Raw genomic sequence first — 16419 nt, 5'->3', positions numbered from 1 at the left:
CTGTTACTCTCGGGGAAACAATATTCTTTTGTTTTAGACAACAGGGGCCTAAATTAAGCTTGACATAAAGAGGCCAGATTTACAGACACTAAGCACAGCCCCTGAGCTCCATTCCTTCAGTGTACGTCAGGAGGGGCTCTGTTTGCTGTGGTGGAGTCCATCAAAGTTTACACCAGTGGCAATGGAAGGGTGGTGCTACCCCCTTGTTTAAAGGACAAACCTTTAAACATGAAGTGAGGTGGGCACTGTGGAAATGCATCCCATTTTACTCTTTCCAGTTGCCTCCATGCTACACCTAAATTTCTCCCAATCAAGACCAGGTGATGATGTCATCCTTCAACCCTGAAGGATGCCAGAAATCTACCAAACGTGCACCAAATTGATCTTCCTGCCCTCCCCAAGTCCAAAATCTATGCCAGCTAAGCCAAAACAAAGAAAAATATATAAAAAGAAGCGGTATCTAAATGGTAGACACAGAAGAACAGCTCGTAAATGGTTAACATTTTGCAAAATACCAAGGTGAGGAATAACATGGCCGAACTTTTCTTCTTGAAGGTTCTACATAAAATCCCCCTCCCTGAAATTTTTTTAAAAAAAATCCAAGGGAATATTTATGCCCCAATTCTTGGTCAACCCATCTTTGCCAAATTCCATGCCTTCAAAATTAGACACTTCTTGCCACGAAAGACATTTCTTTCGACATTGTAAAGCCATACTTTCTCAGCTAAGGCTGCCATGTTGAATTGCAGTTCTGACATGATTCAACACTTTCCTCTCTGCTGCGTTGTGTGGCAAAAATCCAGGGGGGGGGAGAGAAACCCCCCAATCACCCAGCACCCCTCCTCCCCGTACCCATAATCAAAGTATTTTTTTAGAACCAGTCTAAAGAAAAGAGCCCTGATCTATGGGTGGGCAGTAGAAATAAAACAAAAACAAAAAAAACCCACCACCAGTTTGTCTGGTTTTTTTGTTTTTGAAAAACCTTGTATGTTTTAGCCCCATGAAAAGCGGGAAGGTTGCGGCAGGGAAAGGAGGATGTAGCAGTAAGCACGCGCCAGAACATTTGGACAAATTTTAAAAAACGGCATTTTCAAACATTTCTAAAAGAGCTACATTTGATTTCGTACCCGAAAGAGACGTGCCATGAAGAAGAAAGGTTTTGCCGCTCGGTAGTCGCTCTCTTTAGTTCCGATTATCTGGACAATCATCAGGAAAGGTTTTCTCCCCCCCCCAGCAAGGCCAGTTTGAGTGAGACAGCCCCCACCCTGCATTCCCTTTCCCTTCTCATAGCAGCTCAGCGCCAAGAAATGGGCGGTGCCTGCATGCCAGGCTTCATCCGAATGAGACGCCAAGGCCGACAAGAGGCTGGCACAAAGGGAGGCTGGCAGGAATTCCAGCACTTGGAACCGTTGGTTAGCATGCCCCTGGGACGCTCTCGCATTATTAACACGGTCTTTAAACATACTTTTAAAAAAAAATTATATAAAAAAACACCCCACAAAAAAACCTGGCCAAACACTCGTGACTTTTCAGGAGCTAGTTGCATGGAAAGTTTTGCAGCTTTTTGTGGGAACACCCTCCAAAGGGCCAAAAATGAAGAACAGAACAACCCCCAATCTCACCTCACCCACACCATGAACCACCCTCTTGCTTTCCCAACAAGCATTCCCTGGTCTCCCCAATGTACGCACGTCAAATAAATCTTGGCTCCTACTGTCCTGAACTCGGGATGCTGGTGGCGGCACAGTTCTTTAACCCAGCCAAAAGAGATAGAGGGCGGGAAAACAAAAACACAAGACCCCACCCACCCCCCACATCATCTTAGTTATGCAAGAAGCATTTTCGCTTTTGTGAAATGCCTCATTTGCCGATTGAAAAATGGAGCTAAGAGACAAAAAAAAAACACCAAAAACCGAAAACGGAGGCAGGTGAGGATGGTGTTGTTTTTTTTAAAGAGAGAGAGAGAGAGAGAGAGAGAGAGAGAGAGAGAGAAGACAGAAAGAAAACCAACCCACCGGGACATTGCAGAGAACAGACAGGCCCCCACATTTTCCATTTTGTCCATGCCAGTCTTAGAAAGAGACAGAGAAAGAAAGAAAGAAAGAAAGAAAGAAGGGGGCAGAGTGAATTGCTGCCTCGTTCGGAAATGGGCCTACAGCCACTTCCCACTTTGGAAGCCTCAGCAGTCATTCTCTCGCTCGCTCTCTTTGCGTTCTCCCTGCCCACTCTGGCTCGGCTGCCAAGTCAGAGTTGGCACAGCTTCCCAGGCAGCGCGGAACAAAGCCCTCTCCCATCCCTGAACAGGCACTGACAGTAAGCAAAGTGACAGGCACATCTTCTGCATGTTAATCCAAACGGAGAGGAGAAACTGACGTGAGAATTCAATCCCTCAATGCCTATCTCTATATAGATATAGTCGTGAGAAACAAAAAAGCCTCTATCAAGCCTGCTTGAAAGGATCCTTAAAACAGAAAGGGGGGAAAAAAATACAGCTAGCTGCAATAAGGATTGGAGAAGGGAGGGAGGGAGAAGGGGGGGGGAGAGAGAAGGATTTACCCACCAGCACCCTGGCAAAGAAGGCGGCTTTGCATCTGTTGTACCTGTTCCTGTTGCCTTCCTTGCCTTTTGGATTCGTGACAAGAGAGAAAAGTCGCCTCTGGTGGGTTGCTCAAAGCTGCGGGTCTGCAGCCCTGTGCAGGAAGTTGGCACCGATCCCAGGTAGGACTTTACTCCCACATTTCTACCCTCCACCTCCTTCCTCTCCTTCCCCTCCCCTCCCCTTCTCCTTCTTTCTCTCCACCCACCCACCATCTCCCTTGGTAAATCCCCCCCTGCTCTCCCTCAAAGCCTGTTCTTAACTTACCTCTTTTTCCACTGCACCACTCTGTGTGTGTGTGTGTTTGTGTGTGTGTGTCTGTGTGTGTGCGCGCGTGGCTACATTATGGATCGATCAGATGCACTCAGCACCCTCCAGCATCCAAGCCAAGAAACACAAACACCCTTTAAGGGTGACCTGGGCAGCAAAGACGGCAACAGCTTCCTGCCTGCACTGGCTCCCCTAAATGCCTGTTTCAACACATGGAGTTGGGCAGTGGTTGGGTTAATTCCCCCCCCCCCGTGCTGCCAAGGAGACTGGACAGAACGCAAGGGAGGGGAAAAAAAACTCCGAACTCTGTACAGGGCAATGAAAGGAAAATGTTGAGCTTCGTGAAACTCCTAAATCCAATCCCCCCTTCCCCCCTCCTCTTTTAATACTGCCCGGGCTTCTGAATTGTTTGAGCCCACAATTGAGAGGGAATGTACAGTATAGACTCCCTGCGACTGGCAAGAGTCTTGCGGGGGGGGGGGGAGAGAGAGAAAGAGGAGGAGAGTTCTTACAATCAAACAGCGAGAAGAGCAAAGAGAAATTAACATCCAATTAGTGCCGTGTTTAACGAAGGAGACAGAGGCAGCCGTTGTTTTATTGCCCTGTTCTTTTCTTTCGGCTCTGACAGGCAGCGCGAAAGGCACCCCCAGATCGTGGTGACGTCATTTCCCACCCACCCCTTGCTCCTCGTCCAAGTTTCTCAGAGGTTGGCCATCACGTTTGCTGGAAAAGTTAATTATATTTATGGCTGAGCTTCAAAAAAAAGCAAAAAAAAAAAGCACACGCTCTTCTTTCTCTTCGGCGAGGAACCCAATTTTTTAAAAAATAAAATGGAAGATATCAGCCCTCTTTCTCTCTTTCTGTATCTCTCTTTCTCTCTGCTTGCCTGTGTGCCTTTGCTTGTTTTCCTGCTCACTCAGCTTGTAAAAGTTTGAGCTGTGTGACACTCTACTCGGCCTCCTTTGGCAGCGTGACAAGAACTGCTTTGGTGTATCAAAGAGAACAGGCAGCTTTTAAGGAAGAAACTCAATTCAGAGAGATTAAAGAATTATAATGTTTTAATCAAGGGAGAGCAAGAGGATGAGTGGGAGGCTTTGCCTTACATCTGGATCAACATAAGTGGCCCTCTAAAGGCTTGCAGCAGCAATTTGGAATTGGGGAGGGCGGTGGGGGGAGAGGGAAAGAGATGAACTCAGAAGCAGGAATCCAGCATTTATAGTCTCCCTCTTTTCCTCCCCCCTTTTCTTTCTCCCCACACACCACATGAACTCTGTGGGCCGCTGCCTGAAGGAGACGAAGAGACGCCATGATGGCAAGGCCTTTGTATACTGCCGCGGGATCCTACAGCACGCTCAGAAGAGACTCTTGTGCTTTTGTAGTTGTGGAGAAAGATTATTTCCTACCACACAGTAGACCCCTTGCCCAACATGGCCACCTTTCCACTGCACCCAACTGGGAGGAATCCAGCTGCTTCCTTTTTACCTCAGTATTATAGTGACGTATTCCCTCCTACCAGGAAGGACCCTCCGATGAATAATGGGAGACGACATTCTCAAGCAAGGTGCTTTTAACCTCGCAACAACACCCCGAGCTTTCCTTTCTCTCTCTTCCCCCTCCGCCCCCTAGTTTTCGCCTCTTGAATCCTGTCCAAACTGTTTGGAACTGGATTTTTCCAGCTGCTGGAAGGAAAGCAGCTGAGCTTAAGAGCAACCTCCTTGGGTCCCGACTGAAGTCGTTTTATTCCCGTGATGTCCCTTCTTGTGCTCGAGTAACGGCTGCCATTTCAGGCTGCAAGTCTAGGCTCAAGTGGAGGCCTCTGAAGGTAGGAGTATATATCCGGGGCTAAAAAGAATCTAATTGAAACATACATTGAAAATGAGATTTATTCTAAACTGTAAAGCCAACTTGAGTATGTTGGCAGGAATGCAGTATATAAATAAACAGACCGATCTTTATTAACAAAGGAAATAGTATGCTTTTAGAACACAAGAGTAGCCCTGCTGGATCAAACCAAAGGCTTCTCTAGTCCAGTATTCTGTTCCCACAGAGGCCAACCAAATGCCTACTGGGGAGACACAAACACAGTAGCATTTCTCATGTACTTCTATAAGATTTGCCCCATCTATTTCATTAGGTCAATGAATGGATGGATCAGTCTGTATCTATCCTATACCTCTTTCTGGTGTGTTTATTCAGAAGACTGTTCTGTCCTGTTTCGACATCAGTCTATTATATTTCTACCTAGCTATCTATTTATAGTATTCTATTTAATTCTCTCAAAAATGCATTTAAATAGGTATCTAAAAGAATATGCGTTTTGAACATATTGTCTCACGAAACACACCTTTCCGAACACATTTCCTATCAAACCACACATTTCAAAGCACATTTCACTTGAATATGCAGTTTGAAAATGCATCTTGAGCCTAGGAATCGCATCAGAAATTTTGGAAAAGTATAAAATCCAAAGACATCTGGGTTCCAGTTCTCACATTAGTGTGGGAGGTATAGATTGGGACTGTTCATCATCTGAATTTGCACAAAACGAATTTTTCAAGCATTCAAACTACCAGTGCAAAAATGAACCCTGTTTCAATTCCTTACTGCAGATTTCATTACGATGAAATTCTAACAACCCTCAGAATTGCAAGACACCATATGATATTGGAACTGAACAGTGGGGGAACCAAGATGGTCATTCGTTTTTTGCCTGAACATTCGTTCATTTATGTAACTTGAGTCTTGGCTTGCAGCAAGTTCATGAGGTACACAGAGATGGAGCATCCATTGAAATGTATCTTTTTAATAAATTTGTATATAGCTTTTCAAGAAAGAAAACATGTCCCTAGAGGCATTTACAAGCCAAACAACAGATGTACAATAAAATACAATTTAAGAGCATGAGTTAGGAACATCTCCTGACAGACAGTAGGGCTACTGTTCTCAAAGAGAAAGGGTACTGGGAGAATGAGGTGCTGATGACTCCAAATTAGCACTTCAAACCTTCCACATCAATCTTGGGCAGGAAAGAAAAAGAAGAAGCCAGCAGAGCTGAATGCAGATAATATAGATTCAAAGCTCTTATTGCCCCATGGTACGCACATTCATTTTCTGTGGGCCACCATGATCTCTGATCAAATATTGTCTTAGGTTTTCTTGGCACTTCACACAGTACCTGGGAAAAGCTTCAAATATCCCCAGCAGTATGGTTCATATTATGGCAATATATTTAAGACAAATATCATCACACTAATCTAGCAATGCCTGGATAAACTTTGGAAGCATTTTGAAGTATACCTTTAGATAGACAGACAGACAGATAGTTATTATTTGTGTCAATATGTTAAAGGATCGATACATATTTTTGCAGAGAGAAAAATGTAAATTTTCCTTTGGGAGAAAAATCAACAGCAGCACAAGTTTGCCTTTGGCCCAGACTTCCATTTACTGATAATTTCACATTAGGGATGGGAAGAATTTTGATTCAATTCACATGGAATGGCAAGCCTACCTAATCTGCACTTCCTGGAGCAATACCCAAACCAAAACACGGCCATCTTTTCGAAATTTGCATTTCTCTGAATTTTGCAATGCAGTTCTCCATCCAAGCAATGTGCACAAAAAAATGCCTATATTGAGACAAACTGCATTTAAGTGCACATGTTAGTGAAAGTGACACACAGAAATGCATTTTAAAGGGAAAACTGTTGTGCAAAAAATGTGTACATTCAGTAAAACTGAATAAGAAACTAGGAGAAATTTGCAGTAAAATCTATTAAGACGTTGATGAATTTCATAACTTGTTTTTAAAAGTTTCTTTTTAAAAACAAAACAAAACACTGAAGCATAAATATGGACATCTGAATTTAAGGCTGGAAAAAGAAGAAACCGAGAGAATCAAAAAATAGGCAGATGAACCCATCCCTACTTGACATTCACATTGACCTGGAATACGAATTCCTTGCCTTCCAATTCCCTGCTCCAAGGAAAGGAGACCCTCTAGGACTGTAGCTTAGCTAGCTGTCTGCCCTGCACAACTCTCTCCCCTTCCAAAGCCAGCCATGCCCTTCAAGCTGCTCAGTGGGAATGCAAGGCCTGACCCCACCCCCTCTAGCTGGGCTCTGCTGTCTTCTTGTCTACGTGCTGCCTGCTTTGGCACAGTACAACAGGAGCAGAGAAAAGCAAACATTCCTATCGCTCTGGGCCAAGGGCGTGCTCCACAGCTTCAAGAATGGTTCCTCTGTTTAGCAGTGCGTCATCTCCACACACTAGTTCTGCATGTAGAGCAGCCTCCATAATCTTGGGAGCACAGGTAGGAGGCGGCAGCTCCAGCACACCTTGCCGGAGCCTGAGGCCCTAAAAAGGCCTCGCTTTCCCCGCTGTTTGCTTAGAGCAGCTTTCCTCAACTTGGTGCCCTCCACACAGTTCGGGCTATGGCTCTCCTCAGTCCCAGCCAGCATGGGCTGGCCGCAGCTGGTGAGAGTAACAGTTCCAGCCCCCCTCTGGACGGCAGCAGCTTGGCAGCCCCTGCTCACAGGAGGGCTTCAGAGCAAAAGAATCCAAGCTTCAGCTGAAAGCTGTTTGCTTCCAAAAAAGATTCCTGTTGAATGCCGGCCCTGAATAACACATCAGAAATTTCTGCATATTCAAGTGTTCGTCAAAACATTTGAAAGCACGGCTTGACCTCTAATGGCATTTGATTTCAGTCGCTTGACAGTTGTTGTTGTTGTTTAGTCGTTTAGTCGTGTCCGACTCCTCGTGACCCCATGGACCAGAGCACGCCAGGCACTCCTGTCTTGCACTGCCTCCCGCAGTTTGGTCAAACTCATGTTCGTAGCTTCGAGAACACTGTCCAACCATCTTGTCCTCTGACGTCCCCTTCTCCTAGTGCCCTCAATCTTTCCCAACATCAGGGTCTTTTCCAAGGATTCTTCTCTTCTCATGAGGTGGCCAAAGTATTGGAGCCTCAGCTTCACGATCTGTCCTTCCAGGGAGCACTCAGGGCTGATTTCCTTAAGAATGGATAGGTTTGATCTTCTTGCAGTCCAAGGGACTCTCAAGAGTCTCCTCCAGCACCACAATTCAAAAGCATCAATTCTTCGGCGACACTGCTTGACAGTGTCAAACAGTAATTAGCAACTGGGACCTGCAACAAAAGGTTGCAGCATGGATGTCCTACCAGCCAATCAGCCACACCGTCTTCCAGGGTGGTTTATAATATTTTCCCTCCTCCATGGTTCCCCCCCCCCCCCCGCCAGTGTTCTGTGGTCATTCAGCTTTGGGGGGGGGGGCGTTACATTTTCTTCCTAAAAGTTTTGTAGGATTATTTCCTCTTGTGCATGTTGACCACATAAACGCTGGCATTCAAATGAGTTTCCCAGTAGGTATGAAGGTATTTGATAACTACTACAGTGATTTCAAGTAGACGAGAGAGTTTAAGGCAAGATGATCTAGAATACCTTCACAACAGGAGCTACACAACATAAGCTCTTTTAGCGTCACAAAGACCCATAGCTGTGATAGCTATAATCCGAAAGCAAAGGTATCAGCCAGATCCTACAGATTGCACATGTAGTTACTTGCACCCGACGCCTGTGAAGCAAGGCAAGTCCAACTGGTTCTAATCGTGAGCCTGTGACCAGAGGCTATCTTCCATTTTACTCCCTGCATTGCACTTAGAACAGCCTTGCCATGGTATCTGGTAACCGACAATATTTGGCATTAGCTGGCAATGGAGACAGCTGGAGAGCTGTTTTGTGGTTCATACCTTCCAAAAAACAAAAGCAAACCGCAGCATACATACTGCCACCTTCTCATTGTAACATACTTGATTTTTAGGGTAAACATTTCAGATCCAAATTAAAGAGCATCAACATTTGAAATTTAGGCAAACTTCAGACGTTTCAGCTTTTTATCTGAGAACTAAGGTTTCACGACAAATCCACCAAGATCTGTCTTTTTGCATGGTTCTCAGAATTAAGAAAGCTGCTCACTTGAAATAGACATCTCAATGGCTCTGATCTTCAGCAGTCTTTCCACCATGTGGCAACAGAAGCTCATTGGGTGAAAAATTCATTGCTGATAAGCTTATCAACACGAATGCTCCACTAATGGGTCATCTAAAGAGGGGCTCTGAGGATATGGATGCCCATAAATGGGACTTTTTAAAAGCAACTAACATTCCCCTGTAGACTGATCCTTTTTTTGCAACTATATTTATCTATGCCAATTAAAACCATAGCTTTCTTTAAAGGTCAGCGTACGGGCTGGAGATGACCCAGGAATCTCCTTTCCTTGGACTCTGATTGTTGTAAACAAAAGAGCTGCAAGCCACCCACACGTGCCACAAATGTTCTTAGCTGCAGCTTCCTGCAAAACAGCAGATCTGCATCATGCTTGGGGGTGAAAGACACACACACACACACACACACACACACACACACACACACAGAGAGAGAGAGAGAGAGAGAGAGAGAGAGAGAGAGAGAGAGAGAGAGAGAGAGAAAGCCATTGGCTGTTCAGGACAATATGCCATGCACTCAGAGGCACCAGACGGAAGTAGCTGCCAGAACCAGATATAAAAGGGGAAGGAAGCAGATGCAAAAGGGGAGGAGAGGAGGGGGCTGTCCCTGGGGGTAGACTGTGGAAGGACGTGAAAATGGATGGGAACAGACGAGAAATTTGTATAACAGGAACATTCACCTACACAAGCCCCTGCAAGGCAGACTTTTTAACTGGGAAGGGCTGATCCATACTCCCCTTCCTCTCCAGTGAATGAATTTTAAAAAGGGAACGTACTGAGCAGTTTCATAAGAAGAAATCCCTTTGAACACTCAGCACCGAACCACTTCAAGTTAAAAATAGGAGATGGTTGGCACGCTACGTACTGGCTAGAGGTACCAAATTTTTACAGCCGGCTCTGTTTGCCCTCTTTCATCGGAGCCAATGTATTGTTTTAGTACTTCCAACCCCCTCAAACCAGAAAAGCTTGTGCTTGTCTGCCCACCAATGCACAGCTGGATTTCTAGTGAACCGATGTAGTGCTGACCCAGAGAGAAAAGGGTCTTTCCCAGGCTATTTTTCCAAATTCTTGATGGTGCACTGCAGTGTGACAAGAGGAGCATAGAAGCTTATTATGCCTCAGAAGATATGATCCTCAAACAAAGTACCCTAAGCACAATCACCACAAAGCTATTGGAAAGTTCATTAACAAAATCTGCATGTAACTGGGGAAAGCAAAGTTTGCTTCATATACAACTACATATATAAATTAGCAACTTTACTAAAGGTTGAAAAGTCACCCTGACCCTGTCACTGCTGTTGAGATCTTACTTTTTATTAATAATAATTTAGTAGTCAGTTGTACAGCAAAACCACTGCCAGAAGCCAAATGTCCACCTAATCTAATATACAGTCTTTACCAGATCTCTAAACAAACTGAACTATGAGTTGCCAAAGCCTGGGATCTAGTGAAAAGAGGATGTTTCAGCAAGGAAGACAAACTGGAGTCTAAGATATTCAATTGAGGCTATTGTCTAGGATAGGGGATGGCAAACTGTGGTCTGTGGACTTCATTCGGGTGACCTGATTTGTAGCTGAAGATGGGAGTTGGCACATCCATCACACTGAATATTGTATTTTTATTGAGCCTTTTATTTCATATACTGTATATTACAATTCAAATTCCTACAACAGGCAAAAAAAGTAATTAAGTGGTTGACCAAGACCCTAATCAATTTTGAAGTGGTTGATGGAGAACCACTGATCTAGGAGAGATGTGTAAAAATCTCTAGGCCAGGTGATATGAAGGTGACTTGTACCAAGTCAGACCATGGAACATATAGTCCCATATTGTCTACTCTGGCTGGCAGCGACTCTTTTAAGGTCTCTGAAAGGAGTCCTTCCCAACCCCGATACCCATGTTCCTATAAATCAGAGGTGATCTCCAGAGGTTGCTGGACTATTATTCCCATCAAGTCCAGCCAACATGGCCAATAGTCTTAGTAGGGCATAAATAAGGAAGGTGGGTATGCGAAAACTGACTTACTGAAAGACATACGAGTACAGTGGTATCTCGGTTCTCAAACATAATCCATTCTGGAAGACTGTTCGAATTCTGAAACATTCAAAAACCGAGGTGCAAAGGACTGTCTGCAAATTCAATTGAGAAAATTGAAAAACAAGCAGCGGAAGCTGTTCGACTTCTGAGGTGCGTTCGAAAACAGAAGCATTGACTTCCGGGTTTTCGGCGTTTTGAGTTCTGAAACGTTCGTCAATGGAGATGTTTGAGAACTGAGGTACAACTGTATTTTGTTGCCTTTGCACAGAAACACTGTGGTGCAGAGTGAACATTTCATTCTAGTTTCATTGTTCTGATTGGGTCTGACCATTAGTCTCATTTGAGCAGGGTGGACATAGCACATAACCACAATGAGTGTTTTTTTTTTGTGTGTGAACATTTTAGATTTAAAGACAAACAGACTAGATGGCTGAGGTTTACAGTCCTTGGGTTCATGCATAACATTAAAGAAGCTCAAGGGAAGTCATTTTCCACAGTTTTATTTCAAAGTGAATTCAATTAACAGTTATAAAAACAATATCATGCAGTTTTATGGTAAAGGTAAAAGTATTAAAGTGAGGGTGGGGTCAAAGGGATAAGGTAGCAGATATTTTAGATACCACAAGAGCCTCCCACATGTACTAATAATACATGTACAAATATGCTATACAGGACAAGATCTCCAAAGCATCAAGACAAGTATCTGTTCAAATGACAATGTTTGGAAAGTAAAAGATTTGGGACACCTTTCTGGAAAACAAATGACCCTATTCCTCCTCTGAGGAATTGTTGCGGTTCCTTGGATGCAAGAAGCAAGACCAGGCTCTTCCTGGGCTCCCCAAGGATTTAGAGTGGGGAAAAAAATCACAAGACATCCATATCATATTTCACTGTATGACATTACAAAATTAATGCCCTTCCTTCTGACCCAGAAAGAATTCCCAGGCATTGCAGAAGCCAGCACAGATGCATTTGGAATTATTTAGTAACACATACACCACTCATGCACATACAACAAAGAACTACGGTAACAACACAGCAAATGGAATGGGGAAAGCCTATGTACAGCAGCACTGGAAGGGAATAAAGCCATTTTGTGTGTGTGTACAAATAAGCCCTGATCACAAACGAAGGAACGCCTCTAACACTTTTACTGGACAAGGAGTTAGTTGCCTTTGGAATCCCAATGCTCGATTTTCACTCCCTCATCACCTAGTTTCCTGGGTTTCCAAACACTAATCATTGAACTTGAGTTGAGCCAGCATGCTACAACCACATCTTTGCCGAAATGAAACACTACTTTAGTGCAATTCACAAATAAACTGACCTTTCTTATATACTATTGTGGCATACAAGATCTAGTAGTTTAAAAGTTGCAGAACCAAAGCTAGCTGGACAACCACATTAATTGACAACCACATTAATTGTCTCAAGCTCAGCACCAATTCACAGAACTAAAGTGTGGTGAGAATATGAGTTTAGCAGAGAAGTCTCAAAATTGTTGGTAAAGTAGATGCTTTGTCAGGAAGATAATTTCCCAACATTTGTCATGCTACTGCAAAGATGCAAAAGTTGGGGAAGCAGTCTGAACTGCTGAACTGCTGAACTGGACTGAAGTGTCAGCCGTGCTTGTGGTGAAGTAGCCACACGACACCCCCTTGACTGTGAAACTGATCTAATGAAAGACTGTGTTAACCAGAGTCAACTCACATGAACGTCTAAAGCAGAAATTAGAAAAACTAATCATGGCCCAAATTCACATGATCAGAAGGCAGCCATAGCTATGACAACCAATGTGCAAAAACCGTTCTGTTCTACACAACAAAGCTACAAGTCCTTAACACGGCAGCCTTTCTTGCCCAGTGTCATCTCACAGTGGGGAAATAGGTCTAGAACAGCAAGTCTGACAAGCTTATTCACATACAGGTCAGCACAACAGAGAAAACATTTCCTTTATTTGCTTACATGCTACCTCAGTTTGGCCATGATTCATCCCCCAGCAGCACCCCCTTGTGTGCCACTGAATCCTACCCCAGAAGGTCCCCTGGCTTCATGAGTGGCAGAAGAGCCCTAGTGTATACATATAGTATCCACATGGGCCCCTGTGGATCCCAGACACTATTAGTGCTATCTGTTTCTTCACCAAATGCTATACCCACCAATCAGGTGGGCACTGTTGCCATTCTAAGAGAACAAGGGAGGCATTCATGGTGAGTTCCAGCACCTCTTTTTCTAGAAAAAACAGCACTGGCTATACCAATTCTGGCTTAAACATCTCATTAGTGAGCAACACTCAGCTCAGTCTTAATAATAATAATAATAATAATAATAATAATAATAATAATAATAATAATAGTTATACGCCGCCCATCTGGGTGGGTTTCCCCAGCCACACTGGGCAGCTTCCAACAGAAAAATAAAATACAGTACTCTATTAAACATTAAAAGCCTCCCTAAACAGGGCAGCCTTCAGATGTCTTCTAAAAGTCTGGTAGTTGTTTTTCTCTTTGACATCAGACGGGAGGGTGTTCCACAGGGTGGGTGCCACTACCAAGAAGGCCCTCTGCCTAGTTCCCTGCAACTTGGCTTCTCGCAACGAGGGAACCGCCAGAAGGCCCTCGGTGCTGGACCTCAGTGTCAGGGCAGAACAATGGGGGTGGAGACGCCCCTTCAGGTATACTGGACCGAGGCCATTTAGGGCTTTAAAGGTGCTTGTAGTTATGTCCCCTTAGGAAATGTATCTTCCCTCTTAGTGTTCAACACCCCCTTCCCATGCTCAGGTGCACAGGTTGTTCAAAACCCAGATAAAATTGATTACTCTTATGTGCCAACTTAAGAGAAGAACCCCATGAAAAATCTGAGAGATGCTATGTTAAACCAAGATTCAGCTTTATGCATGTCAGTGTTAGGAAATGAATAATACTGCCACTTATGTTTTCTGTGCCTCTCCTGAATCCCAAGCATGAAAAATATTCTAACACCAATTGGGATTTTAACATGTAGGCTAGCCAATGAGGCAGAGGCCAAAGCTGACAGAGCTAAGTTTAGCTTCTCCAATTTGTCTAATGTTTTTCTGGTCCACAGACTAATGCAATAATGGCTATTCTATTTTACTTGTCTAATGATGGCACCGAGGAGAGACTGCAACCAACTGAAGTCTCGGCTGGTTTAGGCAGTGCAAAGAATGATGTAAACAAACTTCTCATTGTGTCCCTGACTCCAGAGAGCTATGTGCATGCCAAGCCTTCAGAAGCTATAACCGTTCTCCAGTAAGACTGTCCCTTTGGACATTAGGCTTGGCAGGCACTGAAAATTGCCCCTGCCCCACCCTGACTGGCAAGATCAGTTGGCAATTTAAGTCAACATGGCGCAGTTAGGAAGCCAGTCCAATTTGCTGGGGAGAAGATGCTCTTGCTCTTTCACCTTTGACTTCAAAATTAAAAGGAAAATGTCAAAGCAAGCATTTAAGGTTTCTTCTACAAGAGTCTAGGTTGACCTCTTTCTCCCAGATGAGATTAATCAATAAGATATGCGGCTGGTGCAGATGCTCTACGAAAAAGTAGGCTGGAGCCTCTGAAGAGCTGCCCCTAGGGAGAAGAAGACAGGAGAAGCGTTGGAAACCAACATTTAAAAGAGCTGTCATTTTAAAAAATTTGTACAGTGGTGCCTCACAAGACGAAATTAATTCGTTCTGCGAGTCATTTTGTATTCCGAAAATTTCGTCTTGCGGTTTTCCACTTTAAACAAATCAAAGCAAATTAAAAAATGCAAAAAAATCGTCTTGCGAAGCACGGCCATAGAAAAATTCGTCTTGCGAGTCAACAAAAAGATCGCAAAACGCTTTCGTCTTGCGAGTTTTTCGTTGCGCGAGGCATTCATCTTGCGAGGTACCACTGTATAGTAAATAAGGGTGCTGGATGCAGCAACAGCAAACCAGGAGCAAAATACAAATAGTAATCCCACATATGCATTCATTTTTTCCTCTTACAGTGGTACCTTGGTTCCCGAAAGGCTTAGTCGTCGAACAAATCAGCTCCTGAATGCCGCAAACCTGGAAGTGTTCCAGTTTGCGAATGTTTTCCAGAAGCTAAATGTCCAATGCAGTTTCCGACTGAGTGCAGGAAGCTTCTGCAGCCAATTGGAAGCCATGCCTTGGTTTTCAAACAGTTCCGGGGGTTGAACAGCCTCGTGGAACGGATTAAGTTCGAGAACCAAGGTACCACTGTATTTTATACATGTCTAGGAAAACCCTGCATAAAATTACTATGGTGTAAAAGGACAAACACCAAATCTCACAGGAATAGACTTTCCTGGGAAGATTATCCTTACTGATGTTAGTCTGAACAAGATTTTAAAGATTATGAAAACACAAAAGAGTAAAAACGGCAGGGGAGTTGGAGGTGATATTTTGCTTCTTCTGTGGCTAAATTTGCAAAGGCAGATTTGCAAAAAGTTAAGAATCACCCACTTCTGTTCAGGACAAGAAAGGACGCAAGCTTCTGCCATCCATCTGTACAGAGGAACTGGTCAGGAACCAAAGCTTTACTTCCCCTGGCTAAACTCATCTCAGAGTAAACACGGCTGCTCACCTGAGCACTGAGGTGCCTCCAGCACTGAATCCAAGAGGAAAACACAGGGGTGCGTGGAGGGAGGCCAGCAAGTAACCTATACAAAGAGAGCAGTCAAGGAAGAGAACAAACTGAGGGCGAGAGAAGCAAGCAATCAAGGTGTAAACAGGAACCAACATCATTATTGCCTCCAGATGCTCTCATTTATTCAGTCGCAACAGACACAAATATATACAGTCCCTGCTCTAGAAAGGGGGCAATACGCAACAGAAAACCAAACCCTCTCATTGTTCTACAAGCTGCAGAAACTTTACAAAGGCTAGAGCAAAAAGCCACCAACTTAACTCCCTCTCCTTCAATGACCATGAACATTCACCAACTTGAGAGAGACACAGAGGCTGTTCACTTCATGTTTATTGACCTAAAAATGCTGGCTGGCTAGCAAAAATAACTGTGGGCTATTTCCACATATACACACAGCCAAGGTCTTGTCTTTCCTCTTGGTTCCTTCAGTGTGCATCATCTCCAAACACATCAGCCTGAAGTCCGTCTGTCCCAAATCAAGTTTTTAGGTGCATGCAGGGATGCGAGATCGCGATTTTTCATGCTGTGTATGCATATGTCCAGGCTAAGCTGTTTAGTATAGAAAAATATGACTAGAATAAGTAGTTCTGCCAACTTACTAAGTTTTCATTAATGACGCTGGATTGGGGGTGGGGGAGGGGAGAGCGAAATCACATACCCACAATTGTTCACTGCCATGAGATCTCCCACAAGAAGAAAGGGGTACGTCAGCATGCTCACAGCAATCTGAAACAAAGACATATCCAAGGCTTTCCCTTCCATACGGCAAAGCGAGACACTGTCCCCCGCCTCTCCCCCCAAAAAACCAATGAGCAAGAAGCCTCATGCAACAAGACAGGACC

General features: G+C 44.1%; 1 protein-coding gene across 4 annotated transcripts in view; it reads right to left on the bottom strand.

Annotated features, from left to right (window-relative positions):
• The window catches only part of MTCH1 (mitochondrial carrier 1), a 51752-nt gene that overhangs the window by 23247 nt on the left and 12086 nt on the right, over positions 1 to 16419 (bottom strand). Inside the window, exons 10-12 of one of the 4 annotated variants that reach the window (XM_035121425.2) lie at positions 16236 to 16303; positions 15515 to 15590; positions 2864 to 14512 (exon numbers count right to left, since the gene is read on the bottom strand). In XM_035121425.2, coding sequence (XP_034977316.1) covers positions 14441 to 14512; positions 15515 to 15590; positions 16236 to 16303 — 216 coding nt within the window. In that variant the 3' untranslated portion in view covers positions 2864 to 14440. Of the gene's footprint in view, positions 1 to 2863; positions 14513 to 14635; positions 16304 to 16419 lie in introns of those variants that run through there. The other 3 variants (XM_035121424.2, XM_060277024.1, XM_060277023.1) reach the window with 3 other exon arrangements.

Source organism: Zootoca vivipara, chromosome 7 (assembly GCF_963506605.1).
Source record: "Zootoca vivipara chromosome 7, rZooViv1.1, whole genome shotgun sequence".
NCBI lineage: Eukaryota > Metazoa > Chordata > Lepidosauria > Squamata > Lacertidae > Zootoca > Zootoca vivipara.
The sequence above is the reverse complement of the archived record's forward strand: the minus strand, read 5'-3'. Positions and strand labels throughout refer to the sequence as shown.